The 17,369-nt window shown below is 51.5% G+C and overlaps 1 protein-coding gene across 2 annotated transcripts in view; it reads right to left on the bottom strand.

The window, feature by feature from the left end:
- Nucleotides 1-927: 927 nt before the first annotated feature.
- The window catches only part of DNAAF5 (dynein axonemal assembly factor 5), a 38,404-nt gene continuing 21,962 nt past the window's right edge, over nt 928-17,369 (bottom strand). For both annotated transcript variants that reach the window (XM_082644921.1, XM_082644920.1), the window contains 5 exons: nt 17,136-17,283; nt 12,700-12,850; nt 11,383-11,539; nt 9,619-9,810; nt 928-1,312 (listed from right to left, as the gene is read on the bottom strand). In XM_082644921.1, the coding sequence (XP_082501047.1) occupies nt 1,176-1,312; nt 9,619-9,810; nt 11,383-11,539; nt 12,700-12,850; nt 17,136-17,283 (785 nt within the window). In that variant the 3' untranslated portion in view covers nt 928-1,175. The remainder of the gene's footprint in view (nt 1,313-9,618; nt 9,811-11,382; nt 11,540-12,699; nt 12,851-17,135; nt 17,284-17,369) is intronic.

Here is a 17,369-nt window from a genome sequence, read left to right on the forward strand (position 1 = left end):
GCTGCAGGTTCAGCTCTCAGCCCTTCTCCAGGTCAGACCCCCACCCGGAGGGTGAGCCCTTGGAAGCCTTGCTGACATCCTTGTCTTAACTTGTTTGGAGCTCCTGCCACCTGGTGTCCAGAGAGGGCACTACAATGCGCAGTGGGGACCCCCTCAGTCCAAAGGCCCAGGATTCTCAAGGCTGTGATTGCTGTGAGGTTAAATCTAAGGAAAAAAATGAGTCTGAATTTCAATGATCAAAACACACAAAGACAGGCATACAGAATAGTTATAATAAATATTTTAAGTTATATTTTCAAATACCAAAACATAAGTGTTAGTATTTGATTTTTGGAAAAAACACAGCATTTTTTCCCCCTTGTGTTAACATAAATATTTGGCTTATGGAAATAAAACTCACTTAAAATGAAATCTTTTAGGCACTTGGGGATAGAAAGTGCAGGAAAATATAATACAACTTTACTGCTACTTACAAGAGAGCAACCAAAATTATATCTGATTCAACATCCTATTTTCAACTGTCAGAATTACTGACCTAAGAAAAAATACTGTGACCAAATATATCCACACAACATTTTAAATTCCAGTGTATTTTAAATGGGAAAGATTTCACTGATAATAGTTCTTAAGATTTCAAATTCTTTTCAGTCTTTCACTGAGACATTAAGTTTCAGTAGACAGAACCCAAAGAAAGAACATTTCTTTTAATCACTTTGTCTTTTTTCTTTATAAGTACTGAAGAACTTTCTTGGTGGGCATTTAAGCAAGAAAGATCCAGTAACCCATGAACCTAGCGGTGCACGTAGACTGAAAACAAGAATGTGCCGATTCGGTATGAGAAGTTGACATTTAATCTGAAGGCGGCTGTCGATTTCTGGCAGACCTCTCAGTGAATTGCATGAGTTAGTCATAAAATACAGAAGCCACTCAGTGAAAGTTATTTATTTCAAAAACTGCTGGGTGTGAAGCACTGTCCCAGGAGAGCACTGGGCACGGTGCTTAGAGAATACATCCTTCTCGCTGTTAAAGGCTTGCTTGTGAGGGTCCTCGGCTGTTGACAGAAAGGTGCCCTGTGACGAGATTTAAAGGCCACGAATCCCAGTCCAGGTGAGGACGCGGCTTGGCTGTTCGCTGCCCCCAGCTGCTGTGCTGAGGCTCTGCTCCCGGGACTCCGGTCACGGGGCGGGCGGCAGGGCCTGCAGCTGCTGTAGCAGCTGCTCGCAGTGGGTGGGTGAGCGATGCTTATGGAGGACGGCCTCCATCTCTCTCACCAGGAGGTCAGGAAAGAGGACACTGCCTGCTTTGAGGGCCTCTGCAAAACAGGAAAACACCTTTATGATGCCAGGAATAAAAATTAAGCCAAGCTTAGCTTCATATTAAAGTTACAACAGCCACAAACAGAGCAGACTGCAGAGCAAGGGAAGTGATTGGGGGTCAGGAGGGCATTGCATAACGATTAAGGGGTCAGTTCTCAAGAAGACATAACGATCCTTATCACATATGAACCCAGTAACAGAGTGTCAAACAACGTGAGGCAAAACTGATAGCTGCGAGGAGAAACAGATTAATCCACTATTGTGGCTGGAGGCTCCCATGCCCCTTTCTCAGAAACGGACGGATCCAGCAGGCAGGAAATCGGTATGTACACCCAGACGGAACCCAAGAGCACCATCAATCAAGCAAATATCTATAGACTATCTCATCCAACAATAGCAGAGGATACATTCTTCTCAAGCTCCCATGGAGCATTCACTAAAATAGACCACATTCAGGGCCATAAAACACACCTTCACAAATATAAAAGGACAGAAATCATACAATCTCTGCTCTCAGACAACAGTGGGATTGAACTGGACATCAGTAACAAAGAGATAACTGGAAAATCCCCAGATATCTGGAGATTAAACAACACATTTGTAAATACCACAATGGTCGAAGAAGAAATCTCAAGAAAAATTAAAAAATATTTTGAACTAAATGAAAATGAAAACACAACGTATCGAAATTTGTGGGATGCAGTGAAAAGCAGTGCTTACAGGGAAACTTATACCATTGAATGCACACATTAAAAAAAAAGATCTAAAATCAATAATCTAAATCACCACCTTCGGAAACCAGAAAAAAGAGCAAATTAAATCCAAAGTTAGCGGAAGAAAAGAAGAATCAGAGCATAAATCAGTGAAATCTGAAACAGAAAATCAATAGAGATCATGCACAAAACCAAAAACTGTTTCTCTGAACGACTCTTTGCCCACAAATTTGATAACCTAGGTGAAATGGACCAATTCTCTGAAAGGCATAACCTGCCAAAACTCACATGAGAATAGACAATCTCAGTAGACCTATATCTGTTAAAGAAATTGAATCAATAATTAATAACCTTCCCAAACAGAAAGCACCAGCCCCAGTAGGTGAACCAGATGAGTTCAGTGGCGAATTCTACCAAACCTTTAAGGAAGAAATGATACCAATTCTCTGCAATCTCTTCCAGAAGATAGAAGCACAGGGAACACGTCCTAACTCATCCTATGAGACCAGCATTACCCCGATACAAACTCAGAAAAAGATGCTACAGGAAAAGAAAACTACAGACCAATATTTCTCACGAACATAGATGCAAAAATCCTCAACAAAATATTAGCAAATCAAATCCAACAATGTATAAAAAGCATCACACACCAAGACCAAGTGAGATTTATCGCAGGTATGCAAGGCTAGTTCAACATTTCAAAAATCAATTAATGTAATCCATCACATCAACAAGCTAAAAGAGGCATCACATGATCATATCAATAGATGCAGAAAAGCATTTTGGCAAAGTCTAACACCCACTCATGAGTAAAAACATTCAGTAAACTAGGAATAGAGGGTAACTCCCTCAATAATGAATATCTAGGAAAAAACCTACAGTTAACACGATACTTAGGGTAAGAAACTTGAAACTTTCCCAATATAATCAGGAACAAAGCAAGGATGTCCCCTCTCACCACTCTTTTTCAACACCGAACTGGGTATCCTAGCTAATGCGATAAGATAAGAAAATGAAAGATAATATACACATTGGCAAGGAAGAAATAAAACTGTCTTTGTTTACAGATGACATGACCGTTTATGTAGAAATTGGAAAGAACTGACAAACTCCTGGAACTAATAAGTGATTATAGCAAGGTTGCAGGATACAAGGTTAACATACAAAAGTCAATCACTTGGACTTCCCTGGTGGTGCAGTGGTTAAGAATCCACCTGCCAATGCAGGGGACACGGGTTCGAGCCCTGGTCTGGGAAGACCCCACATGCCACGGAGCAACTAAGCACATGTGCCACAACTATGAGCCTGCGCTCTAGAGTCCGCGAGCCACAACTACTGAAGCCCGCACACCTAGAGCCTGTGCTCCGCAACAAGAGAAGCCACCGCACTGAGAAGCCCGCACACACAGCAACAAAGAGTAGCCCCCACTTGCCACAACTAGAGAAAGCCCACGCACAGCAATGAAGACCCCAACACAGCCAAAAATAAATTAAAAAAAAAAAGTCAATCACTTTCCTATATACCAGACATGAATGAGTGCAATCTGAAATTAAAACAATTCCATTTACAGTAGTACCTTCCAAAATGAAATACCTTGGTATAAATCTAACAAAATGTATAGAAGATCTATATGAGAAAATTTACAAAACTCTGATGAATGAAATTAAAGAAGAACTAAATAAATGGAGAGATATTTCATGTTCATGGATAGGAAGACTCACTATTATCAAGATATCAGTTTTTCCCAACTTGATCTATATACAGATTCAATGCAATCCCAATTAAAATCCAGCAAATTATTGTGTGGATATTAACAAACCAACACAATATTGAAGGAGAAGAACAAAGTTGGAGCACTGACACTACCCAACTTCAAGACTTTCTATAAAGCCACAGTAATCAAGACAGTGTGGTACTGGCAAATAGATCAATGGAACAGAACAGAGAGACCAGAAATAGGCCCACATAAATACTGTCAACTGATCTTTGACAAAGAAATAAAGGCGATACAATGGAGCAAAGGCAGTCTTTTCACAAATGGTGATAGAACAAATGGACATCCACATCCAAAAAACAAAAAGCAACAAAAAAATCTAGACACAGGGCTTCCCTGGTGGCGCAGTGGTTGAGAGTCCACCTGCCAATGCAGGGGACACGGGTTCGTGCCCCGGTCCGGGAAGATCCCACATGCCGCGGAGCGGCTGGGCCTGTGAGTCATGGCCGCTGAGCCTGCGTGTCTGGAGCCTGTGCTCCACAATGGGAGAAGCCACAGCAGTGAGAGGCCTGCGTACAGCAAAAAAAAAAAAAAAAAAAAAAATCTAGACACAGACCTTACCTCTTTCATGACAATTAACTCAAAATTGATGATAAACATAAATATAAAACTCCTAGAATATAACATAGGAGAAAACCTAGGTGACCCTCTGGTATGGCAATAATCTTTTAGATAAACACCAAAAGTATAATCCATGAAAGAAATAATTGATAAGCTGGACTTCATTAAAATTAAAAACTTTTGCCACAGATTGAGAGAAGATATTTGCAGAAGATACATCTGATATATATGGAAACATAAAAGACCCCGAATAGCCAAAGCAATCCTGAGAAAGAAAAACGGAGCTGGAGGAATCAGATGCCCTGACTTCAGACTATACTACAAAGCTACAGTAATCAATACAGTATGGTACTGGCACAAAAACAGAAATATAGATCAATGGAACAGGATAGAAAGCCCAGAGATAAACCCATGCACCTATGGTCAACTAATCTACGACAAATGAGGCAAGAATATACAATGGAGAAAAGACAGTCTCTTCAATAAGTGGTGCTGGGAAAACTGGACAGCTGCATGTAAAAAAATGAAATTAGAACACTTCCTAACACCATACACAAAAATAAACTTGAAATGGATAAAAGACCTAAATGTAAGGCAGGACACTATAAAACTCTTAGAGAAAACATAGGCAAAACACTCTTTGACATAAATCACAGCAAGATCCTTCTTGATCCACCTCTTAGAATAATGAAAATAAAAACAAAAATAGACAAATGAGACCTAATTAAACTTAAAAGCTTCTGCACAGCAAAGGAAACCATAAACAAAACGAAGACAACCCACAGAGTGGGAAAAAATATTTGCAAATGAAGCGACCAACAAGGGACTAATCTCTAAAATATACAAACAGCTCATGCAGCTCTATGTCAAAAGAAACACAACCCAATCCAAAAATGGGCAGAAGATCTCAACAGACATTTCTCCAAAGAAGACATACAGATGGCTAACAGGCACATGAAAAGATGCTCTCAACATTGCTAATTATTAGAGAAATGCATATCAAAACTACAGTGAGGTATCACTTCACACCAGTCAGAATGGCCATCATCAAAAAGTCTACAAACAATAAATGTTGGAGAGGGTGTGGAGAAAAGGGAACCCTCCTACACTGTTGGTGGGAATGTAAATTGGTACAACCATTATGGAGAACAGTATGGAGGTTCCTCAAAAAACTAAAAGTAGAACTACCATATGATCCAGCAACCCCACTCCTGGGCATATATCTGGAAAAAACTCCAATTTGAAAAGACACATGCACCCCAATATTCATAGCAGCACTATTTACAATACTCAAGACATGGAAGCAACCTGAATGTCCATCGACAGATGAGTGGATAAAGAAGATGTGGGAATATTACTCAGCCATAAAAAAAGAATGAAAGAATGCCATTTGTAGCGACAAGGATGGACCTAGAGATTGTCATACTAAGTGAAGTAAGTCAAAGAAAGACAAATATCATATGATATTGCTTATATGTGGAATCTCAGATTATACAAATGAACTTGTTTACAAAACAGAAATAGAATCAGAGATGTAGAAAACAAATTATGATTACCAGCGGGGAAAAGAGGGGAGGGATAAATTGGGAGACTGGGATTGACACATACACACTACCATATATAAACTAGGTAACTATAGCAAAGGGAACTCCACTTATTACTCTGTAATGACCTATATGGGGAAAGAATCTCAAAAAGAGTAGATACATGTATATGTAGAACTGATTCACTTTGCTGCACAGCAGAAACTAACACAACATCGTAAATCAACTCTACTCCAATAAAAATTAAAAAAATTAAAAATTAAAGGGAAACAAAAAAATTAACAATAAAGTCTTAAGAAAGACATATCTGATAAAGGACTATTATCTATAATATACAAATCTTAAAACTCAACAATATGAAAACAAACAACCCAATTAAAAAATGGGCCACGGGCTCCCCTGGTGGTGCAGTGGTTGAGAGTCCGCCTGCTGATGCAGGGGACACGGGTTCGTGCCCCGGTCTGGGAGGATCCCACATGCCGCGAAGCGACTGGGCCCATGAGCCATGGCCGCTGAGCCTGCGCGTCCGGAGACTGTGCTCCACAACGGGAGAGGCCACAACAGTGAGAGGTCTGCGTGCCACACACACACACACAAAAATGGGCCAGGGACTTCCCTTGTGGTGCAGTGGTTAAGAATCTGCCTGCCAATGCAGGGAACACGGGTTCGATCCGTGGTCTGGGAAGATCCTACATGCCACAGAGCAACTAAGCCCGCGTGCCTAGAGCCCTGTTCCACAAGAGAAGCCACCACAAAGAGAAGCCCGTGCACCACAATGAAGAGTAGCCCCCAAACGCTGCCAAAAAAAAAGGCGGGGGGGGCAAAGACCTTAACAGACACCTCATCAAAGAAGATATACAGGTGTAAAATAAGCCTCTGAAAAGATACTTCACATGATATGTCACCAGAGAAATGCAAATTAAAATGAGATATCACTACACACCTATCAGAATGGCCAGAATCAGAACGCCACATGCTGGCCGAATGGGGAACAACAGGGACTCTCATCATTGCTGGTGGGAATGCAAAATAGTGTGGCCACTTTGGAAGACAGTTCGGTGATTTCTTACAAAAATAAATATACTCTTACGATATGATCCAGCAATCACATTCCTTGGTATTTATCCAAAGGAGCTGAAAACTTACGTTGGCAAAAAACCTGCACACAGATGTTTAGAGAAGCTTTATTCATAATTGCCAAAATTTGGAAGCAACCAAGATGCTCCTCAGTAGGTGAATGTATAAATAAACTGGTTCATTCAGACAATGAAATATTAGTGCTTAAAAAAAAAAAAGAGCTCTCAAGCCATGAGAAAACATGGAGGAATCTCAAATGCTTATTACTAAGTGAAAGAAGCCAATTTGAAAAGGCTACAGACTATATGATTTTAAGTACATGACGTTCTGGAAAAGGCAAAACTATGGAGACAGTAAAAGATCAGTGGTCGCTAAAGTTTGGGAGGGCGGGAGACAGACAAACAGGTGGACTGCAGAGGATTTTTAGGGCAGTGAAACTATTCTGTACGATACTGTGAATATAACGATGGATACATGTCATTATATACTTGTCCAAACCACACAATGTGCGGCACCCAGAGTGACCCCTGACGTAAACCATGGACTTGGGTGACTGGCGTGTCTGTGAGGCTTACTCACTGGACCAGATGCAGCACCCGGGGGGGCTGCTGATCACAGGGAGGCTGTGCGTGGTGGGGTGCAGGTGTGAGGGAGTCTGTGTACCCCCTGCTCACCGTCTGTACGAACCGTGCGGTCTGTACGAATGGGGAGGGCGACAGCTGGCCAGGAACCCCAGTCGAGCACACGTGCCGACCCCTGGTGCAAAGCCAAGGCAGACAACCTGTCTGCTCTCAGCTGTTGCCGCTGTAAGCAGTTTCCATTGGTCTCGAATTCACAGTTTGTTTCCGTTACCCGGAGAGCAGCAACGCGGTGCCCGCACTCAAAGCACAACGGGGCACCTGAACTTGCGGGTGGCCTGGGCAGGGGCTCTCAAAGGGTGCCCCAGGGTTTCTGGGGGCCCTGAGACCTTTCAGAGGGTGTGAGTCAGAACTCCGTCCACAGTGACACGAAGGGCGTGACCCCCGGCTCATGGGGCGCCCGCCGCACTGAGGGCTCAAGGCCAGGGCGGCACGAGCACTGGCCGGGCTCTGGGGAGTGAGTCACTGCAAGAGTCAGTTAATGTCCTCAAAGAAGCATAAAAATCATCTACTTTAGGAAATCTCAACCCTTGAGCACCCAACTTTTAGTAAGCTCATTCCGATGAAGTCTGGATTTTCTAGGGACTGACAGCGTCTGCCCTGCACCGAGCGCCCAGCGCGGGCGGTCACAGATCACGCTGTGGCTGGACCTGCTCTCTGTCTGCTTCCTGTTCGTCCCTACTCTGCGTCCTTCTCGTTCTCCTTTCTTGACTTCTTTTGGGTTATTTCAACAGTTTTCAGAACTCCACTCTAAACTGAAGTCTGTTTATGGCCATCTTAGCCATGTGGCTTCGCTCACACGTCGGTGGTGGTTCAGGGGATACGACACGTGTCCTTCCTTTTTAGCTTTTCAACACCCTGGGCTGAAACGGGAGGCACACATGTGTGCAGTGGGGTCGTGGGCTGGGTAGCTCCCAGACACCACTTTTACTTGAAAGAATGACCAGTGACAACTGACTCTTGTGATTCAGACTTGGGGACTCAACAGGATGCTTTCTTGTAAGCCAATAAGTGACAGTATTTGTGGCTGATGATAAAATTTAAGCTTTCAAGCAGTAATCAGAATTATAGAAACTTGTTTCTGCCACCAAAAGCCTGACAGCCTCCTGAAGCTGTTCTTCCCAAGACTTTTCTGAGCTTGACGCCAACAGTGACTTTTTTTTTTTTTTTTTTTACAGTACGCAGGTCTCTCACTGCTGTGGCCTCTCCCGTTGTGGAGCACAGGCTCCGGACACGCAGGCAGCGGCCATGGCTCACAGGCCCAGCCGCTCTGCGGCATGTGGGATCCTCTCAGACCGGGGCACAAACCCGTGTCCCCTGCATCGGCAGGCGGACTCTCAACCATTGCGCCACCAGGGAAGCCCAACAGTGACTTTTTGACACTGAGAACAGAGTGCGTCCACGTTAGCGAGCACGCAGGGCGGAGAAATGGACTTGAGTGGAAGAGGTGTGGTTCCACAGTGGCTCCAGAGTCTACACTCCAAGGAACCTTGAGGAGACTACCACCTGTCCAGTCAGGGTGCGGTAAGGAAGAGGACCGCTATCAAGATACTCCTCTCTTCCAACTACATCTGTGTGGGCCGTTTGTTTTTCACATACTTTAACCAAACGACACGCATCACAACCAACGCAACGCAGAGATGTGCGTCTGGTTGTTTTCTATCAGCTCGACATTAGAGAGATTCACAAAAATGTAAAATAATGCCACTGTTCTGGTTATTTTGTTTCACAAAACACATCTTTCAAGACCACGTTATTTATGTTAAAATGTAATGGGTTGTTATTTTAAACGAATTAATCAGTACCTTAACATTTTCTCAAGTTTTAACTTCTACCACGGTGAACACCAGGGGCCGTAAGCCACAGGATACAAGCTCGTTGGGACCCGCAGTAACTCAGAGGACACGGGTTGCAAGACTGCGGGCCCAGGGGAGTCCGGGCGCCCGGCCAGCCACTCCCGTGCGGCTGGCCCGGGCGTGGGCATGAAGCTCTTACCGAGAACGGCATCCCGGATGGCGCTCTCAGGGTCGTCGAGGTACACGAGCAGCTCCCTGTACAGGTGCTGAATGTTGCTCTGGTAACAACACTTCCCGGCCTCGTTCCCGACACGCTCCAACCAGGTGACCAAGGAGGAGGTGGCCGCCAGCCTCACCTCCTTGGAAACGTCATCCAGGCGTTTTAAGAGTTCTGCAAGGAGGGGCCAGACAGGAGTGTGAGCAGAGGTTCCAGGGCAGGCGGCGCCCAGCTAAGCTCCCAGCACCTGTGGAGCACTGGCCCCCGTCCTGGGAAACCCACAGGCGGGTGCTGGGGAGGGGCTGGTGGCAGCAGGTGTCCCGAGACCCTCGGCCACTCTGGCCCAGGGGTGGACTCCGTGGACACAGAGTGAAGGTGTGCTTCACACCCGGCCCGGGCGTCTTCGCCCTCTGACCTGCAAGGCGGCTGGGGTCCCCCCGGCTCCGAGATGCTCAGACTCAGAGTCACACACAGGCCTCACGCCCCATCCTCCCCAAGCAGCAGACAGCACAGGAAGGGCGTCTGCTGACCCCGCTTTCTGCCCACCGTGGCTCTGGGGACAGAGCTGAGGGCCCGGTGACACGTCGGCCACCAGCTACGTCAGCTATGTTTCTGCTGAGCCTCTGGGACCAGATGTCCCACTGCTGAAAGTGGACGAACAGTCCTTCCCGACCCGCAGAAACGCCTCCTGTGAATGGGTGAGGCTTCTATCAGTGCGTGCTCTTCTCACAGACCTACGCGACGCGCCTGCCCCTACGACTGGCGACTGGCGTCTTTTAGAGACTCAGCCCCGCCCCCATCGTTGCTCCCAGGGTTTCTGTGTTCCTGCTTCCATCTGTTTCTCAACTTGATTTTTTACTTTTTACAAAAGTTTATTCTTACACATGCGGATAGGTTCCAAGATAACACTTCATTCTAGCCGTAGGCAGCAACAGATGTTACAGCAGGGAATCCAGATGTTTACACAGGAGGGGCTAAGGGTCACCACTGCCTCAGGCATGAGGAACCCTTTTTGCCAGATTTGTTAATTCCGCCTGTGGACAGGGGGCCCTTCCCCGGCGCGCGGCCTCTGCTCTCAGCTCCTCGTTTCTTCGGCTCCTGTTTCTGCCGGCACGCCTGGTCTTCCTCGTCCGCCTCCTGGGCTGCTTCAGGGGCTGCTTCTTGCCACCCTTGGGGCCAGACGTGGCCCGTGCCGCAGGAAGTGCTCAACTCGTTTGGAACGGCTGTTACCCTTGTAGATTTCCGCGGATCCCAACCACACGTGGAGAAGATGGCACTGAGGGCTTGTACCTTCCACCTTCCCCCAGTGTGGGCACACCCACCAGCCCCTGAGCTTCTCGGCTGCAGGCCCACCTCCAGCGACGCTGCTCCGCTCGGGGCCGGGGCTGGGTTTCACTTCTGTGGCCGGGACTCATCGGTGCTCTCAGGCTCCAAGAGGCAGTGACACGGGGGACGCGAAGCAGGGCTGGAGCCCTCACACCGAAGGCCACAGGGTGGTACCCCGCCCGCCGTGGGCGTCTATGCTCCCACCCACCCCGCAATTCCGGTCCACAAGACGTCTGTCCTGTTTCTCGTGCTATGTTACTTATTCAGTGACATTCAGTGACATCATACCTGTCACATCCACATTTAGACTCATAGCACCAACCTGACCAGAAGTCAAAGTAGCATTTTCTATATTTCCTACAAAAGAAACAACTGTCAAACAAACAGAGGCATATGATTTGGAAAAGAAGAATGTCCTACCAGGATATATCTTGATGAATTTGTCTGGATCAGTCACACCATCAGAGGTCTTTAAAAATACGTTAATGATTCGGCATGAAATTAATCGAGTCATCTGAGAATCTTCTTCCAGGGTGGTTAGAACTTGAGGCATCAACATTTCCTGCACTTCCTGTATCTGCAATAAAAAAAACCACACAAGCTGTGGGTCACGGCTGGTGCCTCCCTGGTGACAGAGACTGCTACTCATGCACTGTGTACTTTGTTGCCCATCACTGAAGAGACTTGTTTTTATTTTTATTTTTATTTTTTTGCGGTACGCGGGCCTCCCACTGTTGTGGCCTCTCCCGTTGCGGAGCACAGGCTCCGGACGCGCAGGCTCAGCGGCCATGGCTCACAGGCCCAGCCGCTCTGTGGCATGTGGGATCTTCCCCGACCAGGGCACGAACCCGTGTCCCCTGCCTCGGCAGGCGGACTCTCAACCACTGCGCCACCAGGGAAGCCCTAAGACTTTTTTTTTTTTTTTTTTTTTTTTTTGCGGTTCGCGGGCCTCTCACTGTTATGGCCTCTCCCGTTGGAGAGCACAGGCTCCAGATGCGCAGGCTCAGCGGCCGTGGCTCAAGGGCCCAGCTGCTCCGCGGCATGTGGGATCTTCCCGGACTGGGGCACGAACCCGTGTCCCCTGCATTGGCAGGAGGACTCTCAACCATTGCGCCACCAGGGAAGCCCACCAAGACTTGGTTTTGATGCAAGTATGATTGAGTCTGGAAAGCTACTTTGAAATTTCTATGTAAGAAGCAGACCTGAATCTTGATTTTAAAATCCAGATAATTTGAACATCGGTCAGTTGGTTTTTAAAAAATCTGTTATTCAGGAAGTCTTAGGCACCGATCCTACACAGCCCACTACTTACTAGCAGGACTGGGTATCGTGTCCAGTAAAGTTTGGGGGACATTTCAACTTAAATAACAGCTATTCAGGTACCACAATGTTTTCCCTACTTCTACTGTTTCCTCAATTCCTCATCTAACTGGAAATATGAATACAAACAACGCTCTTGAGTCAGACTCCTGTGATGAAATTCTTTTCTTGTAAACAGTAACAATCACTTCAGAAAACCCCAGGTGACCCAAGGAAACAACAGGCTTTCCCCCCAGACCTCTGCTCGCCCTCCGGCCCCATAGTCCCGTCCCCTCGGTCTGTCTGGGAGCATCTGCTGCCGCTATCAGGACAGGAGCTCAGGTGAGCGCTCTTCACCTGCGGCAGGTGCGCCAGACAGGTGCCAGAAGCCCAGGGCACAGCCTGTTCCCCTCTTGGGTCCAGGACGAACGAGCCTACCTGCTCATCTGACAGGACCCCGCTGCTGATGAGCGCCCACAGGCAGGACACAGCCGCTGTACGGATGGCTGCAGCCGTCCTCCCCGCGTGCCACTGCAGATTGGGGACGAAGATGTCCTTGATCAGGGTGTCCAGGTAGCCATGGAACTGTCTGGAGCGGAAGCAGGAGAGAGTGGGTGAGGGGGGCACCCAGACTCCCCGAAGGAAGCGCTTCCGTTTGGGAAACGGACTGGGTGGAGGGAAAAGGCCAAACAGACAAAACAAGTGGAAATTGAACACTGGACGTTGAATGAGAGCCCCCGCTCCCCGAGGTAGTGGCCAGGGAGGGGACGTGGGGCTCTCTCCCACGGCTATGACGGGGCAGGGCTGCACTCGGGCTCCTGCCGCCTCTCCTGGGACTGGACCCTGGGGCTGGGGGTGTATTCCAGCCTCCTCCCACTCTGTGGCCGAGGGGCTTCCCCAACACCCCTCCTGGATCTAAGAAAAGGGTGGCTGCGCTACCCTGAGCACCGATGGGGCGGCAAGTCACTCCCACAGGCGGCAACCTTACAGAGAGGGGCCTCGAGGTCCCTGCGACCACGTGAGGCCCCTCTGACCACGCCCACTACCTTGGCAAGAGGGCACCCTGGGGCTGCACCTACGGTCTCATGTGTCAAGACACCGGGAGACACGGATGTTCCCGCCAACATAGTCGGGGACCTTCCTCTCGACACGCCGTCAGGACAAACACAAAGCAAAACGAAATCCCAGCCCTGAGCTCCACTGGCTGGCCTGGCCACCCAGCAGCGGAGCCACACGTGAGGCCCTGTCCAAAAGCCCGGGGAAAAGCCTCAGCCCTCCGTACGACTCCTGTACCCCACAGGCCTCTGCTGATGGAGCAAGACGTGTTCTGACGAACAAAGCACTCATTGACTTGCTTCCCAGGGTCATTCCGGAGCACGCTTCACAGGGGGCTCCCGCCTCCAGCACCAGCTGCTTCCGGACCTGGACCAGCACCTGGACCAGCGTGAAGGCCTGTGAGCCCACGGCTGCGCCGTGCCCCCAGCAGGGGGCACTCCAGAGCCACCGGCGCCTCCGACAGTGGACCTGGTGCAGGACAACTCACACACATTTCAAGGTTTTCTGCGTGCTTTAGTTTTTTAGCAAGGAGCTGCTGTTCCCTGCAAAGGGATTCACCAGGGGACTCTCTGGAAAGCTCAGTCCCGTGTCCTGGCTGAGGCGGCCCAGGCGACGTGGCCACGAGGGCCTGAGGTCCGAGCGCTGGCCGTGAGGAGGGACAGGCAGCGGGACTCCAGTGATATGCTGGGAGCAGAAAAGGCACTGGACTCCCCAAGAATGAGTACCCTGCGTCCAGAGGATGCACACCTGTTCAAACGCAGCTGGGCCCCGAGACCAGGAAGCCCAGCCCAGGCAGGCCCACCGGCTCCTCCAGAGCCATCAGCATCTGGGCCTCCCCCTGCGGGAGAAGCTCGCACAGGGGACAGCACTGGGTGGTGTCTGGGCGCCCAGAGAGGGGAGCAGGCCTCCTTCACTGGGGGATCGCACTCCAGCCAGGGTGCCCCTGCCCCCGCCGTCCTCTGGCTGGGAGCCCTGCACCACCTGGGTGTGCCGGTGCCAGAGGCGCTTTCGGGGGTGGGGTGGGGTGGGGTGAGGAGGGGCCGCGGTCCTTTGCTATCTCAGACTCTGCACTTTGTAACCCTGAGGTTCAAAACCAAGCAGGTGTTGCTTTACAAAATCTTTCCTGCCTGTAAAAACAGTTAATACTTGCATTAGATAATTGTAAATTGAACAACTTTCTTCTCCTGATAGCGGTTTCCTTCCACAAGAAGACTTCAAGAGCAGCTTCTTGAGGGAACTCAGTTCAAGAGTGGGGGCTTCTTTCCTTGTCCTCAGGGGGACGCAGCGGAGCAGGGGCCCCGAGGGGTAGTGACTGATCCGCCGGCTCTTTCCTCACGGGGCAGCTGGCAGACCCGACTCAGTAACCTTTTCATAGTCTCTTCTAACCCTTGAAGTCTTTGCAGACAAGCAGGAAATAAAATTTCCTGCAATACAATGGGCTGGCTAAAGGCCCAAGAGCAGAGATCAGAGTAACATCCAGAGAAGTGAAGTCTGAATAATGACCCGTTATTTCCCCAGGAAAGTCCAGGACAGGCCGAGGACAAAGATTTGCTCCCTCTCAGGGGACGGGTCCCCATAGAGCAAACAGCATCTCACTGCCTGACGCCCCACAGCCCATCCTGCCCGGACGCTGTGTCGCTTTGCAAAGGGAGAGGGCGGGGCCTGCAGACGGCTCTGCTCGGGGCCTCACATCCAGCCTGGGTCGCCCGCCTCCTTCCCTTCGGAGCCCCGAGCTGGAGGCCCAGGTGTTTACGCTGCCTCATCCCCCTGGAGGACAGGAGTTTCCTAAGTTCTAACCTTTAACGGTCATTCAGTCAATTCTCTGTGAGGCCTGAAAGGTACCAGAAGCCTTTTAAAGCTGAGAACAGCTAATGTATAAACTATTAGTAGTTAACATTCCCTAAAACTTTTTCATTCAACGGAATTTTAACAACCACAAGAACGCGACTGATTTAGTGTCTCTCTATGCGGTGCACTTGCTGCCAGGACTACGCCGTTTCCCTGGGGTGCTGGTTGTGTGGGGAGCCGCCCGACGGCAGGACCCAGAGCTCAGGGTCACCCCAGGTCCCACCTGAGACCTCAGTGTGGGGGCACATGGGGACCACTCAGCCGCAGCACAGCGTTGGGGGGCAGCATGGGGGGACCGCGTGGGGGGCAGCATGGGGGGACCGCGTGGGGGGAAGCATGGGGGACCGCGTGGGGGGAAGCATGGGGGACCGCGTGGGGGCAGCATGGGGGGACCGCGTGGGGGGCAGCATGGGGGGACCGCGTGGGGGGCAGCATGGGGGACCGCGTGGGGGGCAGCATGGGGGTACCGCGTGGGGGGCAGCATGGGGGACCGCGTGGGGGGCAGCATGGCGGGACCGCGTGGGGGGCAGCATGGGGGACCGCGTGGGGGGCAGCATGGGGGGACCGCGTGGGGGGCAGCATGGGGGACCTCGTGGGGGGAAGTATGGGGGATCGCGTGGGGGGCAGCATGGGGGACCGCGTGGGGTGCAGCATGGGGGGACCGCGTGGGGGGTAGCATGGGGGGCAGCATGGCGGGACCGCATGGGGGACAGCATTGGGGGACAGCATGGGGGGACCGCGTGGGGGGTAGCATGGGGGCAGCATGGGACCACGTAGGGGGCAGCATGGGGGGACCACGTAGGGGGCAGCATGGGGGGACCGCATGGGGGGCAGCATGGGGGGCAGAATGGGACCGCGTGGGGGGTAGCATGGGGGCAGCATGGGACCGCGTGGGGGGTAGCATGGGGGCAGCATGGGACCACGTGGGGGGCAGCATGGGGGGACCACGTGGGGCGCAGCATGGGGGACCGCGTGGGAGGTAGCATGGGGGACCATGTGGGGGGCAGCATGGTGGGACCGCGTGGGGGGCAGCATGGGACCGCGTGGGGGGCAGCATGGGGGATCGCGTGGGGGGCAGCATGGCAGGGACCGCGTGGGGGGCAGCATGGGGGGACCACGTTGGGGGCAGCATGGGGGGACCGCGTGGGGGGCAGCATGGGGGATCGCGTGGGGGCAGCATGGGGGGACCACGGGGGGCAGCATGGGGGACCGCATGGGGGGCAGCATGGCGGGACCGCGTGGGGGACAGCATGGGGGGACTGCGTGGGGGGTAGCATGGGGGGCAGCATGGGACCACGTGGGGGGCAGCATGGCGGGACCGCGTCGGGGGTAGCATGGGGGGCAGCATGGGGGATCGCATGGGGGGCAGCATGGGGGATCGCGTGGGGGGCAGCATGGGGGACCGCGTGGGGGGCAGCATGGCGGGGACCGTGTGGGGGGCAGCATGGGGGACCACGTGGGGGGCAGCATGGGGGACTGCGTGGGGGGCAGCATGGGGGACTGCGTGGGGGGCAGCATGGGGGGCAGCATGGGACTGCGTGGGGGGCAGCATGGGACTGCGTGGGGTGCAGCATGGGGGGACCGCGTGGGGGCAGCATGGGCGACTGCGTGGGGGGCAGCATGGGGGACCGTGTGGGGGACAGCATGGGGGGACCGCGTAGGGGGCAGCATGGGGGATCGCGTGGGGGGCAGCATGGGGGCAGCATGGGACCACGTGGGGGGCAGCATGGCGGGGACCGCGTGGGGGACAGCATTGGGGGACAGCATGGGGGGACCACGTGGGGGGCAGCATGGGGGGACCACGTGGGGGGCAGCATGGCGGGGACCGCGTGGGGGCAGCATGGGCGACTGCGTGGGGGGCAGCATGGGGGACCGCGTGGGGGACAGCATGGGCGACTGCATGGGGGGCAGCATGAGGGACCGCGTGGGGGGCAGCATGGCGGGACCGCGTGTGGGTGGAGCCGACCTACCCCTGCGAGTCCACCGTCTCCCTGGCTCCCAGCAGCAGCTCCGTCAGGGTGGAGAACAGCTTCAGGCGCATGGGTGGGTCCCGGGCTGGCTGGAGGCAGCTCCTGAGGATGGGGACCAGCTGGGGCAAGGCTTCTCCGAGGGCAGGGCCTAGAGCACAGACAGGGGCCTCATTCCTACGTGGCAGGAGGAGGGGAGGACGGGAGCCCCGCAGCCGCTCTGGCCGCGAGTGAAGG

Source organism: Mesoplodon mirus (genome assembly GCF_964341445.2).
Source record: "Mesoplodon mirus genome assembly, chromosome: 15".
Lineage (NCBI taxonomy): Eukaryota > Metazoa > Chordata > Mammalia > Artiodactyla > Ziphiidae > Mesoplodon > Mesoplodon mirus.